At 38.9% G+C, this 27,435-nt stretch overlaps 1 protein-coding gene across 8 annotated transcripts in view; it reads left to right on the top strand.

Moving 5' to 3' along the window:
• SPTB (spectrin beta, erythrocytic) overlaps window positions 1-27,435 on the top strand; it is a 138,647-nt gene that overhangs the window by 81,866 nt on the left and 29,346 nt on the right. For all 8 annotated transcript variants that reach the window (XM_087713638.1, XM_087713623.1, XM_087713619.1 and 5 more), the window contains 15 exons: window positions 744-1,614; window positions 4,915-5,052; window positions 6,377-7,133; window positions 7,963-8,165; window positions 8,307-8,397; window positions 10,489-10,635; window positions 19,833-20,096; window positions 21,136-21,351; window positions 21,537-21,626; window positions 22,130-22,414; window positions 23,513-23,643; window positions 23,785-23,989; window positions 25,952-26,323; window positions 26,760-27,004; window positions 27,175-27,313. In XM_087713638.1, coding sequence (XP_087569764.1) covers window positions 744-1,614; window positions 4,915-5,052; window positions 6,377-7,133; window positions 7,963-8,165; window positions 8,307-8,397; window positions 10,489-10,635; window positions 19,833-20,096; window positions 21,136-21,351; window positions 21,537-21,626; window positions 22,130-22,414; window positions 23,513-23,643; window positions 23,785-23,989; window positions 25,952-26,323; window positions 26,760-27,004; window positions 27,175-27,313 — 4,154 coding nt within the window. The remainder of the gene's footprint in view (window positions 1-743; window positions 1,615-4,914; window positions 5,053-6,376; window positions 7,134-7,962; window positions 8,166-8,306; window positions 8,398-10,488; window positions 10,636-19,832; window positions 20,097-21,135; window positions 21,352-21,536; window positions 21,627-22,129; window positions 22,415-23,512; window positions 23,644-23,784; window positions 23,990-25,951; window positions 26,324-26,759; window positions 27,005-27,174; window positions 27,314-27,435) is intronic.

Raw genomic sequence — 27,435 nt, 5'->3', positions numbered from 1 at the left:
TAACTTGAATGATACTGGAAAGATTTCCGTAGTGTTGCTCAGTGTAGTAATTGCCAGTTTTTGCTAATTTCTTTCACAGTCTCAATTTTTCCTTCTGGAACGTCTTCCTATATAGAGAACGTGATATATACTCATTATGGCATTTATGAATAATATAACATTCATCTAATGGGTTATTGTGGTTTGAACGCTGACTTTGCTAGTGTTCCTGGTTTCTGACTTTTAGAGTACTTGTGGCATTATTGATAAGCTTCTGCTGCTAGTTAGAAAGAAAGGAGGGAAGGAAGAAAGGAAGGAAGGAAAGACAGAAAGAAAGAAAGAAAGGGGGGGGGAAACCTCAAACTTGTTTTGTTTCATTATTATATAATTATATCTTCTAATATAATTATTAAATGATTATATCCCTGGTATATTTCTATAATAAGACTTGCCATGTACTTTTAAATATTTATATTCAGTACAATTACCAGAAAAGGTGCCAGTCTTTTTAAACAAGCACACCACCATTCCTGAAATATTTCCTCTTTTATTCTTTGCTGGGTTTGCATTGTTTCTCTAATTGCAAGTCATAAATTCTCTGATTTTGAAACCAGAAAAAAATATAATTTAATAATTATTAAATTATTTTTCACATTTATTGTATGAATTGTACCCAAAAATTTAAACCATAAGATGATTAATGTAAAGGAAAGTGTGTTCTATATTAGACCTACTTGTAATTTTTGCCTCCGTACCATGTGCAGGTTATCAACCATGTGATCCCAAAATAATCTGTGATCGTGTGAACCTCCTGGAACTATACTACCAAGAGCTGATTGCTTTAGCTGCAAAGAGGAAAGCTCGCCTTCATCAATCCAAGCGCCAGTGGAAGTTCTTTTGGGAACTGGATGAAGCTGAAAGTTGGATCAGGGAGAAAGAGCAGATCTATTCTTCCCTGGACTATGGGAAAGACCTCACCAGTATTCTCATTTTACAGAGGAAACATAAAGCTTTCGAGGATGAGTTACGTGGCCTAGGGGCTCACCTGAAGCAGACCATCAAGGAGGGAGAAAACATGATTGCTGAGAAACATTTTGGAGCATCAAAAATCTGCAGCAGGATAGAAGAAGTGAAAGCTCTCTGGTCCCAGTTGCAGGAATTGGCAGCTTTCCGCAAGAAGAACCTACATGATGCAGAAAGCTTTTTCCAGTTCCAGGTAGACGCAGATGACTTGATGGCCTGGCTCCAAGATGCTAATCGGCTAGTATCCAGTAATGATGTGGGGCATGATGAATATTCCACTCAAGCCTTGGTTAAAAAGCACAGAGATCTCTTGGATGAGGTAGCAAACAATAAGAAAATTATGGACAACCTGTATAGGCAAGCACAGAGCTTCCCTGCTGAATTCCGGGATGTTCCAGGATTTGATAACAGACTCAAGGCTATTCAGACAATGTATAATGAGGTGGTGTCTCTGGCAGATCTGCGCAGGCAGAAGCTACAGGATGCTTTGGATCTCTATACTATATTAAGTGAGACTGATGCATGTGAGCTTTGGATGAGCGAGAAAGAGAAATGGCTGGAGCATATGGAGATTCCTGATACCTTGGAAGATCTGGATGTTGTACAACATAGGTAAACAATATCATTTTTTTAAATTGGATTTTATTTTATCTACTTTTAGGATATGTGGAAAACAGATCGTGCCTTAGATCATATTTATGCAGAAATATTGAACATTCAAAACAGTTCACAAGTGTGTGTAACCCCAATTTACATACACAAATACAGGCAGGAAAGGAGATAGGGGCGTGATGGTGAACCTATGGCACGGGTGCCACCGGTGGCACGCAGAGCCATTTGTCAGGGCACGTGAGGCGTTGCCCTGTCAGCTGGCCAGCATGCATGGACCTGCTGGCCAGCTGACTTCGGCCTTCCTTTGTGACCATTTTTTCCCTCCAGAGCACAAAAAACTAGCCCTACAGGCAAACTGGAAGTTTGGGAACATACTTTAGCCCTCTGGAGCATTTAGGAGCCTTCAAGAGGGTTCCCTGAAGGCTCTGGAGGGCAAAAAATGACTCTACTGAAAGTCCCTGAAGGCTCTGGAGGGCTAAAACTGGCCCTAAAACCAACCTTCCTGAACTTCAAGTTTGCTTGTAGGCCCGTTTTTTTGTGCTCCAGAGGCTTCAGGGAAGCTCCTGAAGCCTCCAGAGGGTCTCGGGGGGGAGGCTGTTTTCACCCTCCCCAGGCTCCTATAAAACCTCTGGAGCCTGGGGACAGCAAGAAAAGCATGCCAAAAATGAGGGGGGGGGAGTGCTGGTCGTGCATGCATTCGTGCTGGGGTCGTGCACATAGCATTATGGGTGTGGCACGCTCGCACACAACCAGCCTGCACTCCCCCCGTTTTTGGCACGCAAGCCAAAAAAGGTTCGCCATCACTGAGATAGGGGGATTGGTACCATAAACATTCAAAGTATGAATACCTGGCTTGATTCCTTAAGCATAAACACAGACCTTCTTTCACAAAATTATAAATAGAATCCTAAATTCAAAAATAATTAAATAGTGGTAAGAGATCTTCCCTAATTTTTTGAGTGTTCTGAATAGTGAATCAAGGTGAGAAGCAGTGAAACACAAGCTCTATTTGTTGATTCAGCATCCCCAAGAACTATGGTACTCTTTTTTGAATCCATCAATCTTAGCTGTAGAACCCTCATATCATGATCCAACACAATTATATGCTATTGGATATACCAAAGAATCCTTTTTAGGAACAGATTAACATATGATTTTCCCATTGTTGGTATGTATAAACACAATTTGCAGCTGAAATTGACAGAGAGAGATAACTTGTTTATGAATGAATGATCAAATCAATTACCGTATTTTTCAGAGTATAAGACACAGCGGAGTATAAGACACACCAAGGTTTTGAAGAGGCAAATTTTTTAAAAAAGTAGGTAGGTAGATAGAGGGATAGAGAGAGAAAGAAAGAGAGAGAAATACAGTAGGTAGGTAGGTAGGGAGAGAGAGTAGGTAGGTAGGTAGGTAGGTAGGTAGGTAGGTAGGTAGGTAAGTAGGTAGATAAAGCGATAGATAGAGAGAACTAGAGAGAAAGAGAAATAGAGAAATACAGTAGGGATGTAGGGAAAGAAAGAGAGGATGTAGGTAGAAGGATAGAGAGAAATAGAAACAGATAAATACAGTAAATAGGTAGGGAGAGAGAGAGTAAGGTAGATAGATAGGTAGAGGAATAGAGAGAGAAAGAGAGAAATACAGTAGATAGGTAGGGGGAGAGAGAGTAGGTAGGTAGGTAGAGGGAGAGAGGGTGTGAGAGAGAGAGAGAGAGAGTAGGTGGGTAGGGAGAGAGAGAGGGTAGGTAGGTAAGTAGGTAGATGTTTCCAGGTGTATTTATCCATGTGCTGGAGAAGGAAATCACTGACAATCTGCAGCACCTAAGACTTTATGCTGGCACAGCTCTTGATCAATCTAATTCTCATCGATCACTTTAACTAAAGAGCTTTCTGAAAGGAAAAAAAAGTTTTTGCACTCTGCAAACCTCCCAAAAATGGTCTTTTTTTTAAAAAAAAGGCATGAATAGCCTGGGGGGGGGACTTGCAGAGTGCTCTGGGGGGGTGGGGGGGTAAAAAACGAGCAAAAACCGGCCCGTTTTTTGTCAAAAAAATTGCATGCATAGCCTTATGGAGGCTTATAGAGTGCTGCTGGGGGTTGGGGTGGCAAAAAGGCCCAGTTTTTTGCTCATTTCTGGCCTCCCCAGCCCCCGGAGTTCTCTGAAAGCCTCCATAAGGCTATGCATGGCCATTTTGGTGAAGGGGCGGGGCTTCAAGAGGCAAAAAATGTTGTATTCGATATATAAGACGCACCCAGATTTTCAGCCTCTTTTTGGAGGAAAAAAGGTGCATCTTATACTTTGAAAAATACGGTAATTCAGGGCAGGTACAGATTATTTTGATGTATTTCTGAGGGCTACTTTATGTACTATTAAACCCATATTGAGTAAATTATGTTATCTGAGATGAAAATAGTATGCATTTCGCAGTGGTAACCAGAGTGACTGATACGTTTATATGGCAAAAATCACACAAAATTTTCATCTGCATAGTGTTTCCCAATGCTGATTTCTTGATAGGAAATGTAAATGAAATTAAAAGGATAACAGTGAAGAACTGATAAACATTCAGAAGTCTGAACAGCTCAAAGTAACTGTTTATTTTTACATATCCAGAAATTAAACTTGTTGTATATACATTCATCAGAACATATCTCTGCAATCTGACAAGAAAGCAATTTTTTTTCAGATGCTGCTTTTATGTTTAGATTCTCCTCCTTCTAGACACAATCTAGCTACTGTGCATGAGACATCATCATTGTTGTCATTGTCATTTTACATATAGGATTTCTCATTTAACGATAATAATTGAGACCAGAATTTCCATCACTAAGTACCATAGTTGTAAAGTGCAACATCCCATGACTGCCCTGCTTAGCAATAGAAATTACGGCCCTACCAGTTGCTATCATTAGGTGAATCACCATGGATTGTTAAGTAAGCACTTAGACACCATTTGTGATCTCCTGCTGGCTTGCCCATTGACTTTGCTTGTAAGAAGCTTGCAAACAAACTTGCAAATTAGGATCACATGATCACAGGACGCTGCAAACTCATAACTGCAAGCCGGGCATCGATCAATTGGATTGTGATCACATGACCATGGGGATGCTGCAATAAATGTAAGTACAAAGACTGTTAATACGTATCACAGTAACCAACACCATTGTAAGTTTGGTCATTGAATGAGTGGTTGTTAATTTAGGGGCCTGTATATTATACATAACTGGGACCCTAGATGGCATTTCATACCAGGTTTTTATATAGTTGGTTTGGTTTCATTCATTCAAAGTTTTTTCTTGCAGGTTTGATATTTTGGAGCAGGAAATAAACAGCCTGGCTTCTCAGATTGAAGGGGTCAATAGAGCTGCTAGCACCCTAATAGAAAGTGGCCATCCACGCAGTGGGAAAGTGAGGCAGTGCCAAGAACATCTGAATGCCAGGTAATAGATTCTCTTATTTTTGTCCAACTGTTTTCCAAATATTTCTATAAATATGCAAAGATAAATAGTCAGTTTAGCTATGGCTATAATTTGTCTAGGCAAACAAGATAGATTGTGGGAATGCCATTTGTTCATCCAACATCTAGTGATGACCGTTCCCTCTTCCCATTTCTCTTCCACCATATAATGCATTGCTCCCAAAGAAATCCAGAAAGATGGATTTCTGGAAAAGAGAAGGAAAGGGAGCAGGTAAAATATGTATCCTTATGGTGAAACAAGATTTTCCTCTATGCTTATTTTGGGATAAATAAATATACTTCAAAATATCATTGCTACTACCCTGAAATTATCTCCTCTCTTACTGGTCCTTCTCCTGCTTAGTATTTGGAGCCACTTTCCCAGCTTAGGAGTCACAGCCCCAAGTGGTCCTGCCACCACTGGGACCAGTTTGACCTTTACTTTCCACACCCTCTCCAGTTCTTCCTTCAGGCCCTGGTACTTCTCCAGTTACCATTACTCGTCTTCCTGATGTGGCTGTCACTTGGCACCAGTACATCTATTGTTACTACTGTCTTCTGGTCCTTGTCTACTACCATGATGTCTGGTTGATTGGCCAGTACTTGCCGGTTTGTCTAAAAGTTCCATAGGAGTGTAGCTTTCTCATTCTCCACAACCTTTAGTGGGATCTTTCATCTAGTCCTAGGTGGGTCTAGCCCATATTCTGTAGAGATTTTCCTGTACACAATGCCAGCTACTTGACTCTGCCATTCAGTGTATATTGTTTCTGCTGGCATCTTTCACCTTCCCACTATGTGTTGGATTGTCTCTGAAGCCTCTCTGCATAGTGTGCAACTTAGGTGCTGTCTAGGATGTGGTAGACTCTTATTTCTATGGCTCTGGTGCTTAGTACTTGTTCTTGTACTGTTATGATTAGTGCCTCAGTACTGTCCTTTCATCTAGCCCTTTCCATCCACTGGGAGGATTTCCTGATGTCTGCCACCTCAACTATCTATCAGTGGCATATCTGCAAAGTCTTGTCTTGACATGGCACTTCCTCTGTTGGATCTTCCTCCCACATTTGCTGCTGCCCTGGCAGCTCATCTTTGGGTACCATCTTACTGATGTACTCCTGGATGCCCTGAGTTTCATCCATGATAGTGACTTTGACACTCATCAGACCCCTATCAATCTCCTGTCTGTCTGTCTGTCTGTCTGCCTGCCTGCCTGCCTACCTACCTACCTACCGACCTTTCTACCTATCAGATGACATTAAAGAAGGGCATTTATTTAATCACAAAAATGCTTATTTTGTTTTTTCTCCTAGGTGGAAGGTCTTCCAGGAAATGGTGGCTCAAAGGCGAAAAGCTGTTGATTTTGCTCTTAGCCTCCACAATTATTGTGTTGATTGTGAGGAAACCAGGAAATGGATCTTGGAAAAAACCAAAGTCATTGAATCTACACAAGACCTTGGTAAAAATCTGGCAGGCATGATTGCCATGCAGAGGAAATTGTATGGCATTGAACGTGACCTAGCAGCCATTCAAGCCAGGCTTGCTGTCCTGCAGAAGGAGGCCCATCGCCTTGCTGAAGAGCAGCCTGATCTAGCTGATGATATCTTTAGTCGACTAACAGCTGTCTCTGGAGTCTGGCTGGACCTCCAAAATACTTTACAATCCCAGGAAGCTTCCCTTGGAGAGGCCAGTAAGTTGCACAAGTTTTTGCAAGATTTAGACGACTTCCAAGCATGGCTCTTCAAGGCACAAAAAGCTGTTGCTTCAGAAGAGGTGCCCAACTCCTTGGTAGAAGCTGAGCATCTCTTGCAGCATCATGCTGCAATTAAGGAAGAGATTGATCAACACAAAGATGTTTACAGCAACGTTAAGAAGATAGGAGACAGAGTAACTCAGGGTCAGACAGATACAGAGTATCGGCAGCTGGAGCAGCGGCTAGAAGGCATGGAGACAGGCTGGAATGCTTTATGTAAAATGTGGGACAGTCGGGAGAAATTCCTCAACCAGTGTCTTGGCTTCCAAGAATTTCTTAAAGATGCAAAACAGGCGGAAATCATTCTTACCAATCAGGTAATGTGTTTTAACATTGTGTCACAAGGTTGTATCCTAGTCATTGAGTATTGTGAGTGGCATGTTGTTCAGTAATAAGAGATCACATTTGCAGACTGGGTAATATACATGTTCAGGTAATCCTTGACTTATGACCATAACTGAACCCAAAATTTCTGTTGCCTAAGTGAAACATTTGTTAAGTGAGTTTTGCCCTATTTTATGACCTTTCTTGCCACAGTTGTTAGTAAAATGGTTAAGTAAATCTGGCTTCCCCATTGATTTTGTTTGTCAGAAGGTTGCAAAAAGTGATCATGTGACTCTGGGACACAGCAATGGTCATAAATATGAGTCAGCTTGCCAAACATCTGAATTTTGATCACGTGAGACCATAGGTATGCTGCAATGGTTGTAAGTGTGCAAAACAGTCATAAGCCACTTTTTTCAGTGCTGTTGTAACTTTGAATAGTCACTAAATGAATTGTTATAAGTTGAGCACTACTTGTATGTATATAGCCTATATAGCATGGGCTTTTATGTCATCTAGCATATCAAATGGCCCAAAAAGGTTTGCCTGACTATTCAGTGCCACTTACATTATTTATTTATTTGAATATATTCAGAAACAGAAAAAGCTAAAAACTATGTTTAGCAGCTGGCACACTCAACCTTTTAATAAATCATAGCCTATATGATGTCTTTTCCTATAGCGATCATATATAATAGCATCATCAAATTAACTTTAATAGGCATGAACTGAAATCATTTTAATATCTGGTATAAGGCATCAGTATTTTTTAACTGCCTATGTTGTATTTTCGCTTTCTTTTTAAAAAAATATCTGGTTTAGGAATATACACTAGCCCACACTGAGCCACCAGACACCTTAGAAGCATCGGAAGCTGTTATACGGAAATTTGAAGATTTCCTCGGTAATATGGCAGCTAATGAAGAAAAAGTTACTGGCTTGATAGACACCGGGAGCAAACTTGCTGCTGATGGGAATATTTACTCTGACAAAATTATTGAAAAAGTTCAGCTGATTCAAAAAAGGTAATGTCAGTATGAAAGTTCAATTAATTCAGACCTATACTTTGCATGTGCAAAAACTGAATCTGAAATGGCAAGTCACTATTGTGGAGGAAGTAGGAAAACAGTAGGGAATGTTAATAATAATGTTTTTGTCATTTTTAGACACAGGACAAATGTCACAAAATCACAAGAGGCATTTGTATTACTAAAGGACAATAATGACTTGCAAAATTTCCTACAAAACTGCCAAGAGGTAAGTATTTTGAATTTTGAACTAGCTACTACTGCTAATCTAGGATGAGTTTGTGCTTATCCTTTTTTCCCCCCAAGAGAGGCCATAGTTTTGGTTGATGCCAGTGATAGATGATTTCATTGTTTGGGGGTAGGAATATATGGAGTGACTGTAGGGGTTGGGGATAGTGAGGACCTCAGGTGGCACTGGGAGCCACAGCTAAAATGCCACGGGAGTATTCTTCCACCTATTACCCAGTGAAGGTTGGTATGAGTTAGTATGACTAGTAGAATGGTGACAGTGGCGCAGGGTAAGGGAAGTCAGGGCTGATAGAATGGAGACTGGTATAATGGCAGAGACAGTGGCACAGGGGAAGGGAGGTCAGGGCGGGGGGTAGACATCCACCTCAAGGGGTGTAAGGCAGGATAACCAATTCAAGTGGTGATGGGTAGGGGTAGGAATGGGGTCAAGAAAGCAGGCCATTACAGGGGAAGGCACCCCGATACTTAATACTGGTGATGTGTTCTTTTCCCTTCTAACTAATGCCAAGACCCTGGGCAACAGATCCTCAGATACCTTTTACTGCTGCTGCTGAAGACCACACTCATTTGTGATTTTCTTGGGGAAGAACAAGCTGACCTGCGTGCATTACTAAGACCCGGTTGACACCAAAAGATGATTTTCTCCTTTCAGAGATGTGTCCAATAGGATTTAGGATCTGGCACCAGTTAAGGCCTCAGGGACAGAGGAGGGAATGTAGCAGTTGTCATTCAGGAATCTCATTTGGCCTTTGGGAGTTATGCTCCCCAAATTTCCAGATGTGACACTGTTCCTGAAGTTGAGCCTATGGAATCAGTTGGGAGTGTTACTGCTGCCATCATTCCTGACACTCCTCGTGGTGCACAGAGGAGTTGAGGGTGTTGAAAAGAGCCAAGGGACAGCTAGAGCAAACAGCTGGAGGAAAACAAAGAACCGATCATAGGTCAGAGCCCCTATTAAGGCCTACCTCATGGAGGTAAGAGTGGAGAGACGTATTTCTCCACTCTTGTTACATCCACAGAGTGCTGCCATTTATAGGGCTATGCGGAGGAATTTGTCAAGCACTCGACAGATAAAATCACTCAAATTTGTTCTCAGTTGGAATCCAGGCATGGAACAGATTCATTGGAGATGCCCAGGGAGTGAACTCACCCAGTTATGTGGGAGTGGTTTCAGCCTGTTGAACTTGAGGAAATGGATAGCAATAGCAATAGCAGTTAGACTTATATACCGCTTCATAGGGCTTTCAGCCCTCTCTAAGTGGTTTACAGCATATTGCCCCCAACAATCCGGGTCCTCATTTTACCCACCTTGGAAGGATGGAAGGCTGAGTCAACCCTGAGCCGGTGAGATTTGAACAGCCGAACTGCAGAACTGCAGTCAGCTGACGTAGCCTGCAGTGCTGCATTTAACCACTGCGCCACCTCGGCTCTTGGGGCTGTTAGTGCAACGATTTGTTTATTAGATTTGCAGGTGGGTCCATGCATTCATTAATATATTGCTGCAGGAAGGGAAGTTCCACGTCTGAACCTTCCCTGGACCCCACCTGCGTGAAAAATTTCCATCCAAAGGTTCACCTTCCCTTTTAAGAGAAGATGGTGGAAAAAGTCATTGTGCTGCATCTTCAGAAGGTCTTAGATAAAAATGGATTATCTGGACCCCTTTCAGTTATGGGTAGAAACAACATTGATCACACTTGTAGATCATCTCTGACGGGAGCAGGATTGGGGTAGTGCATCCATCCTTGCCCTTCTTGACCTCTCAGCTGTTTTCAATACCATGAACCATGATATAATTTTGAGCTCATATGAAACCCAGAAATTATCTGGAGAAAGAGAAATAAATAAATAGATTAGCTGGGTCTTGGATTTCCCTTTCTAGCAAAACCTACCATTGGCAAAGATATTTTTTAAAAAAAAGCATCAACAGTAACAAGTTGGAAAAGACAATACTGTAAGGGAGTGTCTGGGAATATCTGTGAAAGACCATAGGTTTCTACTTTCAGCAAAATGTTACAGGAGTCAAACATTTCCACTTTTTATACTTTATAACATAATGCTATTTTATTGATAGCTCACCATGTGGATTGAAGAAAAGATGCTTACTGCTCAAGATATGTCATATGATGAAGCGCGGAATTTGCATAGCAAATGGCTAAAGCATCAGGCTTTTATGGCAGAACTTGCTTCCAACCAAGGGTGGCTAGAAAAGTTGGATGAGGTATGTTGCTTTTATTCCCCCAGATTCGCATTTTTGTGGCTCCTCGTGTTTATAGAATTTTTGAGATAGGATTGGAGATCACTATCCTTTTTGTTTATTAATTTTTATTGTAACCATGTATGTATTTTACTGTTTTTGTAAACTGTTCTGAAGTGCAAATGCAGATCCGTATTTAGCAAAGTGAAAGAAAAACAAGGAATGATTACTAACTCTACCAAAATAGCTGTCATTAAACAATTATCTCTGGTTTAAAATGTAGGGGGAAATTATCAATGAATGCTAAATGAGTTTAAAATCCTTGTAATTTTTGTCATCAAAATTGCCAAGCTGATTTTGCAACCAAGTGGAATATTACAATGTTACATTGAATTTTTTTTCATGCCATGCTATTCCTTAAAATTCAATTGTGCAGTGTAATTACTAAGAACTATTAATACATACCACTAAGTTCAGATAATGGCAAATTGTCAAATTAAAGAGCTGCTTCATGTCCGCACCTTTGTAGAGGAGTAGTAGTGAAGCCAAGTATATAACAAAATATACAGCGTGTCTCTTTTATATTTGAAAACATACTTTATACTTCATACTTCATACTTTCATACTTTACGTTTTCTTTGCACATGCAAAAGGATAGTTTACAGGAATGTTGTGCATGTATGTTTTCAGACCAGACGAGATATGAGATTACTGTTACATTCATCCACTTTTTGTTTAAAACAAAACATGGGTTTATTGTTTGAAACAGGAACAACAGGGAAGTAGAGACTTCCTTACATTGTTCAGTTACAGTATATAGTAGCTGCTTAATAATAGGATTTTCCCCACTTCCCCCAAGTAAGGCAGCTCAAATGGAAAACCTTTTGCGAAGAATGGATTAAGCCACCTGTTTCTTTCCACAATCCTAAAACTTGACAATTTCTCATAAACCAAGTGAAATATTTTGATGCATTTAATAATATATAATTAATAATAACAGCAGCTATATTTATACGATTTAAACGATGTTACATCGTTTTTGCATGCCCCTCCTCCTCAGTGAGGGGACGTATGTAATTTCAAGAGATTTTATCGGAGCATAGAGATTAGTCATGATCGGAGATATCTCCGCGGGCTTTTCTCGACACTGTATACCACTTTTAAGAAACCACTGCTCGGGCTTCCTGGGAGGAGCTTACTGGTGGGGGCAGCAAAAAAACAGCTGCCTCCGAATTCCTGGCTACGTACCTGTTTAGAGGATCTTCCATCTGACGTCTTATCAGGTTTTCTTATCCTCCAGGCAAGAGGGAAAGAAGAAACTGTTTTGCTGGCAAATGCTCTTCGATTTTTGCAGCTTTTGTGCTTGCAAGGAAAGGGGGGCTAGCCCAAGGCAGAACGGCTGTCCGTGCTGGGAACTTCAAACTGCCTTGTGCAGGACAAAGTAGGTCTCTCCCACTCTGCTCTAAGTTTTGTTTGATTTAATCTTATCACGAGCTGAATCCGTTTACTGCGAGGACAATAATTGCTTATCAACATTTTAGCTTCTTCTCTTTTTCTCCTCCGAAAAATTATTTACTCAGAGGCTTTTAAAATGGCGCCGAGCAGGCTGGTTTCTCCGGTAATAACGGACACTTTTTGCTAATTCTCACAAGACTTCAAAAGAATTCAAAACAAAAGAGATAGCTTATCATATGTTTTGGTTTCACAATAGAAGAATTTTACTCCTTCATTAACTTTGCTTATTTGGAAGTTAAATGGTGATGAATCTGTTGAACGGTCTTGTTACAATGTTTACTCACTGAAACTTTTGCCAAGCCTTAAACTTCAAAATAAAAGCCTCTTTACTTAAAGCTGCATATTTAGGCAATAGAGTTTTATTAACTGCAGGCAGACAAATTTTGAAATGGCCTCAAAACCAAATATTAACTTGAAGTCGTCACCCTCTACTTCCAGGGGCACATCCTCAGTGCCTGGCACAAAGCTGCAGCCTCCGCTTCCTACGCCCCCTGCTGGGGATGTGTTAACGAAAGAATTTTTTCTGAGTAATCTAAGCGAGGCTCTTAATGCACAGACAATTAAAATGGAAGATAAATTTAGAGATAATAGAGAGGGGAGAAAAGAGGAAATAAAAGAAATGAAAGAAGAAATTAAAAGTGAAATTAAAAGTGAAATAAAAGGACTTAAACAGGAGTTGTATGAGAAATTTGAGGCTAAGGTTGATAAAATTAGAGACGACATGCTGAGTCTTGTAACTGTATTAACAGAACATATTTCTGGAGTGGAAGATACTCTAGAGGTTCTTAATGATGCCAATGCTAACTTGACATTGAAAACAGAGGTGGTGGAACAAAAAGTGGAAAATGCTGAAAAAGAAATTATTATGATACAGTACCGACAAATGGAGTTCGCATTAAGAGTAAGGGGGCTGCGTGAGGAGAAACAGGAGAACCTGAAACAGATCCTATCGGAAGCTTTTGACCGCCTGATGGGAAGACCAGGGACCAACCAAGGCTGGCAAATTGACAAAGCTTACCGCGTTAACTCCTGGCTGGCAAAGCAGAAGCAGCTTCCTCGAGACATCGTTATATATTTTACTACAAGAGAGTTCAGAAATATGGTACTGCAAGCGTCTTATAACACTAAGCTTCAAATTGGCGGTCAAGACCTGGCTGTTTTGAAAGAGATACCACCTCAAATGTTAAGAGCCAGAAGAGACTACGCTTTTTTGGTCGAAGAACTCAGAAATCGTCAGATACAGTATAGATGGGATGCACCATTCGGCATCATATTTACATTTGATAAGCAAAGGTACCGCCTCAACTCTGTATGGAAAGCCCGAGATTTTTATTATAATATATTGAAGGCCGGACACCCTGCACCATCTGGACCTAGAGAAAGACCACAAGAAGGACAGGATAGACAGCAAACTACACAACCACCAGACAAGATGGAGCATCTCTCTTCTCTAGAAGTGCAAGGTGCTATGGAACCAAGACCTAGCCGCATGACTACTAGACGTATGGAGAAACAAGCTAAGAAGCAACAGTATCAACAATCATCGGCCATCGATCAAGGAACTACAACAACAAATCTGGAAGCAGTGGGAGGAGCTAGACCTAAGGTTAAACAGGCCGTGCAGGAAGCTCTAAAAATGCTTCAACCAACCAAAGATGACAACTAAGATTTTAACATGGAATGTCAACGGACTGAACTCTCCACAGAAGAGGAAGAAAATATTTCATTATCTTAAACAGTTTAAGAACGATGTAATTTGTTTGCAAGAAACTCATATCAAGTCAACTGATCAAAAATATTTGATCAACTCAAAACTTGGTCAACATTTTGCAGCTTCTGCTATGGAAAAGAAGAATGGTATAGTTGTATACTTAAGAAAAGATATGAAAGCTGAATTAATAGAAGCAGATCCCTTCGGAAGATATATTGCTTTAGACTTAATCTTAGAAGGGAAAAAGACATTACTTTTGGGAATTTATGCTCCCAATCAACAGCAAGATAGATTCTATAGAAATCTTCATGCTAAATTAGTACAGTGGGACTATAGTTCCTGTATACTATTGGGTGACTGGAATGGAGTGATAGACACTAAGAGAGATAAGAAGATTTCCCGCCTAAATACCAAGATGCGAGCAAAGTTACCCAAATCTTTCTTTGACATTATGGATGATTTTGAATTGAGAGATATCTGGCGAGAAAGAAATGCAGAGGAATATGACTTCACTTTCTTCTCGGACAGGCATCAATCCCTTTCAAGGATTGATTTTATTCTAACCACTAATGATTTGCTTTCTAGGGTCAAGAAAACAAAGATTGCAGCTAGAGTCCTTTCGGACCATAACCCAGTTTGGATGGAGTTGGGAAGGGTAGTGCAGGCAAGAAGGTTTTGGAGACTGAATGAAAATTTATTTAGATATGAAAACTATATTAATGATTGTAAAAAATTACTATCTGAATATTTTGTTTTGAATATGAATAAGGGTACATCTATGGAATTTGTATGGGATGCAAGCAAAGCGTATATGAGAGGAGTTTTGATGAATATAAATAAAACACATAGAAATAAGCAAGGGTTAAAACGAACAGAACTGGAAGAGGAAATTAAGAGAAAAGAGCTGGAGTTAACAAGGAAACCAGACGATACAAAGGTTAAGGAAGCTATTAACATATTAAAATCTCAATTTGACATGTTGATCTCTGACCAGGTAGCTACTAATTTATTATATGCAAAACACAATACTTTTTGTAATGCAAACAAACCTGGCAGATGGTTAGCTTATCAGATTAGGAAAAAAAGGAAAACTCGAAATATATCTAGACTGATTTACAGAGGGAAGGAGGTGTTCCAACAGGAAGAGATTCAAAAGGCTTTCTGGGAATTTTTTACAGAACTGTATAAAGGGGATAAAATTAATGGTTTAGACATAGACAAATATTTAGACAAGGAGAAAATACCTTCAGTTAGAGAAGAACACAGGCAAAAATTGAATCAACCAATAACCTCGGGGGAAATCCTGCAGGTAATTAAGCAATTAAAGCCAGGGAAAGCACCAGGTACAGATGGCTTGACAGCGGTTTACTACAAAAACTTACAGTTAGAAATGGTAGAACCTCTTAGAGAATTATTTAATATGATTCAAACGGAAGGTAAAGTCCCTCCATCTTGGAAGACAGCGTTTATATCTTTGATACCCAAAGAAGATCAAGATACTACTCAACCCAAAAATTATAGACCCATTTCATTACTGAATGTAGATTATAAAATTTTTACTAAAATATTAGCAAATAGGTTAATGTTGGTCATTCAACAATTGATACATACGGACCAAACAGGTTTTATACAAGGGAGACAGATGAAAAGTAATGTCAGATTAATTATTAATGCATTAGAATATTTGGGAAAGAACAACCAGATCCCTGCTGCGTTTATATTTTTGGATGCTGAGAAGGCCTTTGATCGAGTTAACTGGCAATTTCTGCTGAAGATATTGCAAAAAATGCAGATAGGAGATAATTTTTTACAGTCAATTAAAGCAATATACCAACAGCAAACAGCACAAATCATAGTCAATGGAAGTTTAACAGACTCTTTTCAAATTGGAAAAGGTACAAGACAGGGTTGTCCTTTGTCCCCATTATTGTTTATTATAACTTTGGAAGTATTGTTGAATAAAATACGGGGCTTGGATGGTTTAAAAGGGATCAAGATTAGGCAGCAAGAATATAGAGTCCGTGCTTTTGCGGATGATTTGGTCATAATATTGGAACAACCGCAGGAATCCAGTATGGTTTTAATGAATACGATTAATCAATATGGTCAAGTGTCTGGCTTTAAAATAAACTTAGGAAAAACCAAAATATTAGCTATAAATATGAATATTAAACAAAAGGAAGAATTAGGAGTGATGCTAGGATGTGAGGTAGTTAAAAAAGTCAAATATCTTGGAGTTAACATTTTAACTTCAAATGGGAAATTATATAAGCATAATTATGAACCACTTTGGCATAGCATACAGACAGAGATGAAAAAATGGGAGAAATTGCACTTATCTTTGCTGGGCAGGATAGCGGCAGTGAAAATGAACATTTTACCAAAATTTTTATTTCTTTTCCAAATGTTACCTATACTTAAAAAAGATGCGAACCTTTTAGAATGGCAGAAGGGTATCAACAAATTTGTGTGGGCAGGAAAGAAGCCGAGGGTAAAGATGAAAATAATGCAAGATGTACGCGAGAGAGGAGGATTGAAACTACCTAATTTAAAACTATATTATGATGCAGTGGCATTATCTGTAATTAGTGATTGGATTCATTTAACCAATGATAGAATATTGAACATTGAGGGACACGATCTGGTATTTGGTTGGCATGCCTACCTGTTATTCAACAAAAAATTGGATAAGAACTTTAAAAGTCATATTTTAAGAAATGCTTTATTGCGGGTTTGGAAGAAATACCAATATAAATTAAATGACAAGATACCCATGGGGGCAATTCCTAGACATGCAATTGAAAATATGAATACAGCACAAAAACAGGACAGATTTACTTACAGACAGCTTCTTACCTCGGAAAGGGGGGTATTACAATTAAAATCTTTAGAGGTATTAAAAGAGGAGAAGGTAGTTCAAACATGGTTCCAGTATGGGCAATTACAGGCTAGGTGGAAAATAGATCAAAAAATTGGCTTTATTCAAGTTGAGGATAATCTGTTTAAACAAATAAGAGATCAAAGCTTAATGCATATAAAGAGGATATATAATGTATTAATACAGATGGATTCGGAAACAGAATTAGTTAAAGATTGTATGATAAAATGGGCTCAAAATATTGAGGAACCAATAATGTTGGATACATGGGAAAGAATTTGGGTAAGAAATGTGAAATTTACACAAGCTCAAAATCTGAGAGAAAATTTTTACAAGATGTTCTATAGATGGCATTTAGATCCTAAAAAGTTGGCTTCTATGTATCCGAATGTACAGCCTAAATGTTGGAGGTGTGGTTCTCTCGATGCTACATATTATCATATATGGTGGACCTGCCAAAAGGTTAAGGCATTTTGGATAAAAATATGGTGGGTCATGCAAAATGTTTTTAAAAGAAGGATAAAGTTTATTCCTCAGTTATTTTTACTAGGTATATGTACTGATTTTACAGTGGTAGAGACCAATTTGATTCTGCACCTGATAACTGCAGCAAGACTGTTGGTGGCGCAATATTGGAAGAAGGAAGACTTGCCTACAATCCAAGAATGGACATTGAAAGTAACAAACTTAGCTGAAATGGCTAAAATATCGGCATATCTCAAAGATCATTCAAATGAGAGATATAAACGAGACTGGAAAAAATGGATTGACTATATACAAAATAAATACGGGACTAAGAAATTCCAGTTAGCCTATGCTTAAGATCAGAAATGATTTAAACTGTTAAAAGTTAGTTCAGTAAGAAGAAGCTAAGTTCAATCTAGAATGTCATTAATTTCTTTATTTCTTTTTTCTCAATAGATTTTAGACTGTGTTAGTTAAAAATCCATACCGTGTACGGGTTCTGGGAAGTCGGGGGGGGGAAGGAGGAGGGGGGATGGGGGGGTGGAGGGAGGGAGGGGTACACACAACAAAAAAAATTGTACTTCAATGTCTTAATGATTGACAAATGATGACATATTTGTGTTTGTTTTTTTTAAAGAAAAATAAAAAAGTTTAAAACAAGAAACCACTGCTCTATTTATAGGACAGACTACTTTAGAAATCTTTTTTCATTGGCATCATTGCTGTGTTTACATTTTCTTTCAGTTATATGCAAAACCATTGAGTTTCAATCACTGGGTATAAGTGTTCAACCAGCTTTAGCATTATCCAGTACACATTTTGTTTCTTCTCTAGTAGTCTATTACTATTTTAAATGCTTTACTCAAATCAAAATACATTGTGTCCAGTGCTAGTCAACTAAATAGGTCTGTCTGCCAAAAATGAGATCCTGCCAACAATGCATTCTTTTCTAAATAGTCACAAATAACTATTTAATAATTTATTACAGAATTTTGCCCACTATCGATATATCAAAGTAGATGACCTTAATTATCCAGATCCATCCTTCCCCCTTTGCTGAAAATAAAAGCAATATTTGTCCCTCTACCATTCTTTGGCACTATGCCCATCTATTACAATTTCTCAAAGATCACAGAAAGAGCTCCAATATGACACTGTAAACTCTTTTTCTCAGATATAATTCATTGTTAGCCATTGTTTAACTTAGGGCTCCTGCTCCTTATTTTGTCAACTGTTTTCCCTTTTTAGGAGAATACCAAAGCAAGATCTGCTATCTCTCCACATATATTACTATCATACTATCTTTTCCCAACATAGTTCCAGCCCTTCTTCTTTTTTTACTGAAAAAAAAACTTAAGAAGCTCTTTTGTGACTTTTGGCTTCCCTTAAGTCCCCTTTGCTCATTAGCTCATATTTATTTCTGGTAATACTGGGTATTTGGTAGTATAGTTTAAAAAGAATATACATAAATAGTGCTCTGCTGGATTGGAGCCCTCACTTATCTGGTCCAGCAGTCTGTTCTTTAGCGGCCTACCAATTCAACAAGGAAACCTGCTAGTCTCCCAGCATAAGGGCTTCAGAGGCAGTCATGCTGCCATCAAAGCATGGATAATTAATCCCCATGGATCTCCATGGGAGTGCCTTCTTGAAGATTGTACCCATCTTCCATTTGGTATACATATCTCTTTTGACTCAACAGTTCTGTTGAAAGCTCCCTATTAATCCAAATTGATTTCATAAACTGCCCACTTTTTGCTTTTGATCGAAATCTTGTAAGATTGAACAATCTTTTAATTTTTTGGAACTTCTCCACAGTCTTGTTGTTTCTGGCCTGAATATTTAATATTTACTGGACAGAATATTTCTCTACATTAACTGAAGTTGGTTTTCTTGAAATCTAGTATGCATGTAGAAATATATTCCAGTTTATTTTTATAGGATCTTGAACTCAAAGATGACATGGATATTTCCTCCTAAAATTTTTTTTTAACTCTTCAACCACTTCTCCTCTATTAGTTAGAGCTGATCTAGGAGACCCAATCCCTTTGCTTCTTCTTCATTCTTATGGAAAATATTCTAGCACTGATTATGTTATCTAGTTTGGGTAATGAAACATCTGCAAGAAAACAACCAAGCTAAGGGAGCATCAAGGACGCCTCATTTCAATCCTAACCTACAAATATTTTGCTTTATTGGAAAAATATTCTTTATGAATGCAGTGAAAGCTGCTGGGATCTGGTATCACTGGAAGGATCTTCACCAAGTCTTAAATTTCACTGTCAGTAATAATTATGTTACCACATCACTGTAAATACAGCATTGTTAATTGTCTAGGAGCATTGCTTGACTACTAGCTATATGTTCTTGTTAGATTGGGTAAAAGAGGCACAAAAGGCTTCAGTAAACAACAGCTCTTTATTGCAAGTCAAGTAAACATCTGGCTGGAGAATGGTTGGGCAGCATCCCCTTTTAAAGGAATCTGTCAGACCTCTTGACCAATGAGATTCAATCTCTGTTCCCGCCGGAACAGAGGACCTTGGTGGAAACCTCTTGCAGTCTGTCAGTGGGGGGGAAATATCTAACAGTTCTGTCCTATGAAAATGAAAGAGAAAATAAACTGTATTTCTCATTCTCTGTACACCTTTCTCCCAGGAAGGACAACAGTTGGCAAAGCAAAAGCCCAAGTATGCAGACATTGTGTCCCAGAAGCTAGAGGCACTTCATCAACGTTGGGATATGTTGCAGGCAACCACAGAGGAAAAGGCACAGCAGCTGTTTGATGCTAACCGCTCTGACCTTTATGCACAGAGCTATGCTGACCTTAGCGCATGGATCAGTGAGATAGAGGAGAAGCTAAACTCTGATGTCCAAGGGAAAGATCTCACAAGTGTTAACATTCTTCTAAAGAACTTGAAAGTAAGTAAAAGTCCTCCAAAATATGATGTCTATGTTGGAAAGCCCTTATGGACTTTTTGCATAAAACAGAAAAAAGTGAACTTAAGGTCTATGGTTTTGACAATTAGATAGGATAATTTATGGAAAGAAGAGAATGGCGATTTAACTTCAGAGAGAGAAGTAAATCTACTGTTGAATATATAATTGCTGTAAAGAAGGTCAGAAACTACTTCTTTATATTTTATTTCTTTTTTTCCATTTTACTTATATACTGTATATTTTTCTTTTTGCAGCTTATCTTTCTCTTTTACTTCTTCCATTTTCTTTTTTCCATATTACATTTTTGAGTTTGCTTTTAATATAAAACTTTCAATAAAATTATATTTAAAGCAAAAGTAACAGGCCTCCTAGAGAGTCTCCATCTCTCTTGAACTCAGTAGCATATAAGTCAGGCATTTGTAGGACATGTTTGACTTTTTCTCCCAGAGAGGATTTATTTGAAGTGGTGAATAATAGTTACAGAGTAGATATCTCCTGTACTTTGGATCGAAGCTGTTGTGGAATGTAGAAAAAGATTAAGTCTTTTAAAGAAGACATTGATGGGTGCACTGTGTCTGCCCACACTCACTTTGAAGCACCTTTTTGGCTTCAGATCTGAAGTGCAGCAAGTCATCTTCAGTCAGTCTCCTGTGGCATTCTAAATGATTGGAGTAAGGGACATGGCCAAATGTTGTGGTCCACTTGACGGGGGGATTAAGGACAAGAATGGAAAAGGGAAATAACTTTCAGAGAAATACCTTTATTATTGAACAGATCCAAACTGCTAGGAAATGTCTGAAATTTATCCACAGTTTACTGATCATTGTAGTAAATTGCTGTAATTCCCAGCCGCCTCTCAAATCACTTCTAAACAATTCACCCCCTGAAAGCAACATTTGCAGTCTGTTGTTCAAATATTGCCTGGAAGGGAAGAGGGATGATATCTGTGTAATGTCTGAGTGATGGAGTTAAGCATATAGATCTCAACAAGACAACAAAATGTGAAGATATCTCATTTCAGCATCTGGATGAGCAAGTCAGCTTGCGGAAGAAAGAGATGGAAGGCTTGCTTTCTCAGGGCCCTCCAGTCAAGAGAGACATGGATGAAGTGGACAGCAAGCATGAGATCATTGAAAGGCGATTTCAGGACCTTGCAGAGCCATTGGGTAGGAAGAGGAAAGAACTGGAGATGGCTAAGGCTGGATATCAATTGGACCGGGATTTGGCAGATGAATTGGTGAGTGTTGGCTAGATAGTTACTGGCTTTATTGGTGTCATTTAGAGACAAGATATCAGAAGATGGTTCACAGGGATTAGTTGTTTCAGATATTAGGAAAATTGCATAAGAATCTGTCTTTCATCTCTCTTGTATACACATTTGATATTTTGGCATATTACTTTAGTCTTTCTTCTCTAATGCAGCTTTGGGTGCAAGAACGACTCCCTCTTGCTCAGTCCACTGACCACGGCACAAATCTTTTGTCAGTCCAGCTACTTACAAAGAAAAACCAGGTGAGCTTCCCCCTCATAGTTGGAAGGTTTTTTTCTTCACCTAATTCTTCTTTATAACAAAGCAATTGAACTTTTATTATACTTATGAACATTCAAAAATATATTTTGTCTTTATGGTAATTGTTAACAAAATGAAGCCAACCTTTTCTCTAAAGACCTTTTTCCATACACAACTAATAGTGAACTAAACATCTCCTAGCATCTTTACTTTATGGTGCCCCATATTTATCTTCTTCTTTTTTCCAGTGCATGTATGAACATTCTTAAATTGTTCTTACATGTACTTATATGTACTGGAATTCTCTTAAGCGGACAAAATCCAAATAGCAGCTGCAAAGGATGTCATGTCTGAGGCGCATGCCCTCTAAGGCCTGGAACCTTGCTGCCTTTTTTCATTCTCCATCAGGAATACTGAGTACTGTTTAATAAAAACAACAACTCTATTCAATTTGTTTCTGATTTCACTCATTCATTTATTTAAACCTGCTCTATTCTTTGCCTAGACCCTGCAGAAAGAAATTATTGGTCATGCCCCACGAATTGAGGAAGTTGTTGACAGAGGGGAGAGCATGTTGGCTAAAGCTGAAGGGGATGGGGACTTCAGAGACACAGAAGAATGCCTCAATCAGTTAAAGGTTTCCTGGAGCACCTTACAGGAGGAAACCTTGAAGAGGCTGCGGCGCCTAGAGGAAGCCAGTGAGGCTCAGCGATACTATTTAGATGCTGGAGAAGCAGAGGCCTGGATAAGTGAACAGGAACTTTATGTAGGGACAGATGAGAAGCCAAAGGTAAGAGCACCTCCCATGCCAATGAAATAGTATTTACCAGACAAAAGACCACTCCCAAAGTATGTTGCTTTCTAGGAAAATGACACTCTAACAGTGTTGGTTGGGAAGTAGACCTGTTCATCCCTGGGGATAATTAAGACCTACATATCTTATTCTATTGGGACTGGTTTTTTTAATCTTCAAAAAGCCCTAAGAGAACAAAGATACAGTTTCATTAATTATCCTTTCTCTCTTCTTTTATCTCACTAATGGCAAAAGAAACATAACTGCAATCCAGTATGATATTGAATGTCTTTCTGTGTGCATCTGTGCATGTGTCTATATTGTATGATAATTTATAAGAAATTGCTTAACATCCTGCATAGCAGTTTTTTAAAAAAGCAATGCGTGAAAGAGAAAGAAAATTTGTTTCTCTCTTCTCTTGTCTCTCATGCACAAAGCATTGTAATTTACTTTCTCATGCAAAAGAAGATAGAGCACCATAACCTAGTTGTGACAGAAAAAGTTCCACTTCCTTCAGAATGGAGGTGATTTAATGTTTTCAACAGCACTGATTTCATTTTGCTGTGCTTAAGCTTTTATTTAGGGTAAGAACTACTTACCTTAGTGCCATTAGGAATATGTACAATTTGGGAGAAGAAGGGGTAAATTTTTCACAAATTATTAAACTTGATTCAGAAGCAAGTCCATTGGAGCTTACTCCCACTTAAATGCATAACTTATACACTCTTTGGCTACTTTCCACATACCTCCTGACTTCATCTAGTACATCTTCTGCAGCAATTCTGCATTGTCCTGTTGATTCTTGCACAGCTGTGCCCCATGGACCTGAGCAGCATCCTTTCCAGCTGACCAATGAGAATAAAAATTTAGAGGGCCTTGGTTATAAGAAGCAGGGAGAAATCTTGTGAGCCAGGAGTTCTTTTCAATGAGAAAAGGAAGATTAAACTATAAAACTGTACTAGTCTATGTAACCTAAGCCTGTTGAGGAGGACCATGTGGAAAGGGGGTTGATTCTCCTTGGCCTTGTTGTTGGGGAATGGACCTAGGGTTTCCTTCACTGCAAAATCAATAGATTCAATTACTTAACCATCTCAGGATGAAGAGAGTGGCATTGTGATGCTGAAGAGACACCTTCGCCAGCAGCGATCCATAGAAGAATATGGAAAAAACATCAAACAGCTGGCCAGTCGTGCTCAGAAACTGCTATCTGCTGGCCACCCAGAAGGGTGAGTACTTTTGATAACAGTAATTCCAAAATCGTTGGAATATAATAGCCAGGAGAATCACAATCTATTGCATATGATTGAGTTGAGCTGCCTTTCCTTTTAGGTGACTTGTCTCCAAACTTTGTCTTTGTGGTTTTTCAGAGAAGATATCATCCGATTGCAGGGGCAAGTAGATAAGCAGTATGCAGGATTGAAAGACCTGGCTGAGGAACGCAGACGTAAAGTAGAACTTGCATATCACCTGTTCAAACTGAAGCGAGAAGTTGATGATCTGGAGCAGTGGATTGCAGAGAGAGATGTAATCGCATCATCCCCAGAGATGGGTCAAGACCTCGACCATGCTACTGTGAGCAAGCACCGTGAGAATGTCCATTGGGCAGTCAATTGTGGCCATTTTATTTTGAGGTGTAGACTATAGATTACAAGTGGTGCAGCTTGGCTCTACACAATGTCCTGCAATAGCTTGACAGAAAATTGCTGACAGGTGCATTACAATTACCTATATTTTAGTAGTTAGAAATGTATATATTACTCATGGGAAAAGTAAAGCTCACAAGCTGTTTCTAGAAGGATTCATGTTTCTTGAAGCAAAAGCAAGAAAGACATCTGATGAAGGAAATTCTAGACAACAACGCCTTTTTGCCATAACAATTTAACAGATATTTAAGATATTATAGAACACTATCTCTAGTGTAGATAGTGTTCTAGAAAAAGTGTCTGTAATAAATCCTACACAGAGTTAATTTATGGTATTAGATTCTGCTGAAACTCTGAAAACTATCAAAGAGTCACACCTGTAACACCACCACTATTTCTTTCTAGTGTATGAGTCAAAAAGAATGCAGTTCCATTATAGGGCTAGAATTATTCTCCCAACGACTTCTCTTTCTTGTCAGTATGGCCGATTTTAAAAGGCATTTATTGAGATCTCTCACTTCCCTTATTTTAAAAATGCTGTCTATAAGTGTAAGCCTCCAATCCTAGAGCAGTGGTTCCCAAAGTTGGCAATTTTAGGACTTGTGGACTTCAACTCCCAGAAGCAGAGCTGGCTGGAGAATTCTGAGACTTGAAGTCCACAAGTCTTAAAGTTGCCAAGTTTGGGAACCACTGCCCTAGAGGTACAATAATACGTGTCTATAGATGTAAACAACAAAGCCAAGCTAGGTGCCCACCAGCTTGTTAGATTGTTCCTAATTAATTCAGGACATATTAAATAATTGTCTGAATCTTCCCTGATCGTAATTAGATAATTAAACTTAGCAACCATTTCTTCAGGTCAAACCTCCCTAAATTCTCTGTGGATTAACAAGATCTTTTTTTGACTTGCATTATCATTGTGAAATTTCCTAAAATACCTCTCTCAAGTCTTATGAAATGACTATTAATAAGGAATAGATCACTTTCAATGTGGCCCACTGTGATGCACCAAAAATATTTTTATTTCTTACTCCTTGCACAAAACTTCCCCAAGTATTATCATGGTGATACTGTTACACCTTTGAGAAATCTTTGAAGCTGCTTTTGCTTCAAAAGATTCTGTACTGACATTTGTCGTAGCTACCTATTGACTAAATGTTGTGGATTTGGTATTAAAGGATCAAAGAAAATAAAGAGAAGGATTGAAGTTAATTTGTGTTAAAATGTACACGCAGTACACTTGGTAACATTTTTGTTTACACACACACACACACACCACACACACACACACACACACACACACACACACACACACACACACACACACACACATATATATATATATATATATATATATATATATATATATATATATATATAAAATTTGTATGCTACCCATCTTTTTCCAAGCAACTCTAAGCAGCCTATAATACCATAAATAATAGAATAAAACAATTACAGGATTAAAGCATTAGAATGCCAGACATTAAAAATTTAAACATTAAAATTAATATTAAAATTGAAATGTTTATACTAAACCCTTGAAAAAATTGATTGTGCCAAAAGGACTCTGTAAAACCTTGGGCAGTACACTGCCTCATTTAGAATAATTCTCCCTGTGGTGGGCATGATTATATGTATACTATTTCAATGTTGCCTAATAAAGTTATGTACAAAGAAAATAGCCAACATTTAAGAAGAGAAAGTGTGAAGCAGCATTTTTAAGGTACTCCTATGTTTAAATTTGGGATGAAAGCAGATCTGATAGCTGAAAAAGCCAAAGATTTTTTTTTAAAGTCTGTATCACCAGGCAAAAGTTTTACCATTTTTGGCTGAAGGATGAAAGGTATTGAACAATATTTTGTTCATTCTGGTTTTGTTTCTTAACTAGCTGCTACGGGAAAAGTTCCGTGACTTCGCTCGAGAAACAGGAACCCTGGGACAGGAGTGGGTGAACAATGTCACTCACCGAACTGATCAGCTGATTGATATCCACCCAGAAGCTGCCACGATTGCAGAGTGGAGGGATGGTTTGAACGAGAGCTGGGCTGACCTGCTTGAGTTGATTGACACCAGAATGCAGTTGTTGACAGCTTCCTATGATCTGCACAAGTTCTTTTATGATGGTAGTGAGATCCAGGTTCTTATTGAAGAGAAGCACAAGGAGCTGCCTGAGGAGTTAGGCCGAGATGTCAATACAGCCGAGTCCTTCCACAGGATGCACAAAGCCTTTGAGAGAGATATTCACCTGTTGGGAGTGCAGGTAACCTCTTAGCTTCTTAAAAACATGTAGAGCCATCTGGTGGTATCCTCTCTCATTTGATGGCTGGGGTGAGGTGGGCAATTTACTGGGAGCTTGTGAGATCTAACCAGAAGCCAATAAACTCTATGAATGTACTTAACCTAATTGAGACTACTTACCCTTGAAGGCTTTTTAGTCTATGAAGTTAGATTTATCAGAATCTTTTGAAACCAATACCAGAAGAAATTATTATCCTGAAGAAGCAGAATTACAGTACATTATCCACATCAAATTTATTTCAACATTTTCATTATCCAGTGAAAAGGACAGATGCATTCCCATTTTTAATGTTAGAAAGTGGGTTTGAGAAACAGTTATAGTCCTGGCCTTAGCTTGCTATGGAGCACATGGCCCTGTGATTCCTTGTCTCCATAAGAAGTGTTCTCTGCTCTGGCAGGTTCAGCATTTTCAAGAGGTGGCAGCACGCCTGCTGGCAGCCTATGCTGGAGAAAAGGCCATGGCCATCCAGAAGCAAGAACAGGAGGTGGTAAAAGCTTGGAAGGCCTTGCTGGAGGCTTGCGAGGGTCGGCGGGCTCAATTAGTTGATACAGCTGAGAAATTCCGCTTCTTCTGCATGGTGCGAGACCTCATGTCCTGGATGGAGAGTGTGATCCGGCAGATTGATACCCAGGAGAAGCCCAGGTGATCCCCTCCTTTTGTTCCTTTCTTTTGCCCAGTCCCTGGAAAACATAATGAGTCAGTGGGACTCTCAGCAATGCTTCTCAGTTTATATTCAGAGATGTAAAATATTACCTCTAAAATCATCCTGATGTTTTGTTTCCTCGTTAAGAATTGTTTGTTCTTAATTTAAGGGATGTGTCATCTGTGGAATTGTTGATGAAATACCATCAGGACATAAAGTCTGAGATAGCCACTAGGGATAAAAGTTTCACTGCCTGCATTGACCTTGGGAAAACTTTACTGCAGCGCAAGCTCCATGATGCAGCTGAGGTGAGTGTTCTCCATAGCAGGTTTTACAACAGATTTAAGCATCTGCTTTGTTTAAAGCACAGTAAAGTGCTGTCCCATTTAAATTTTAAAGCCATAAGTAACTCCCATCGGTTTCTGGAAAT

The sequence above is a fragment of the Thamnophis sirtalis genome, unplaced genomic scaffold (assembly GCF_051295495.1).
Source record: "Thamnophis sirtalis isolate CommonGarterSnake01/CBP01778 unplaced genomic scaffold, rThaSir2_p1.2 scaffold_1, whole genome shotgun sequence".
NCBI lineage: Eukaryota > Metazoa > Chordata > Lepidosauria > Squamata > Natricidae > Thamnophis > Thamnophis sirtalis.
The sequence above is the reverse complement of the archived record's forward strand: the minus strand, read 5'-3'. Positions and strand labels throughout refer to the sequence as shown.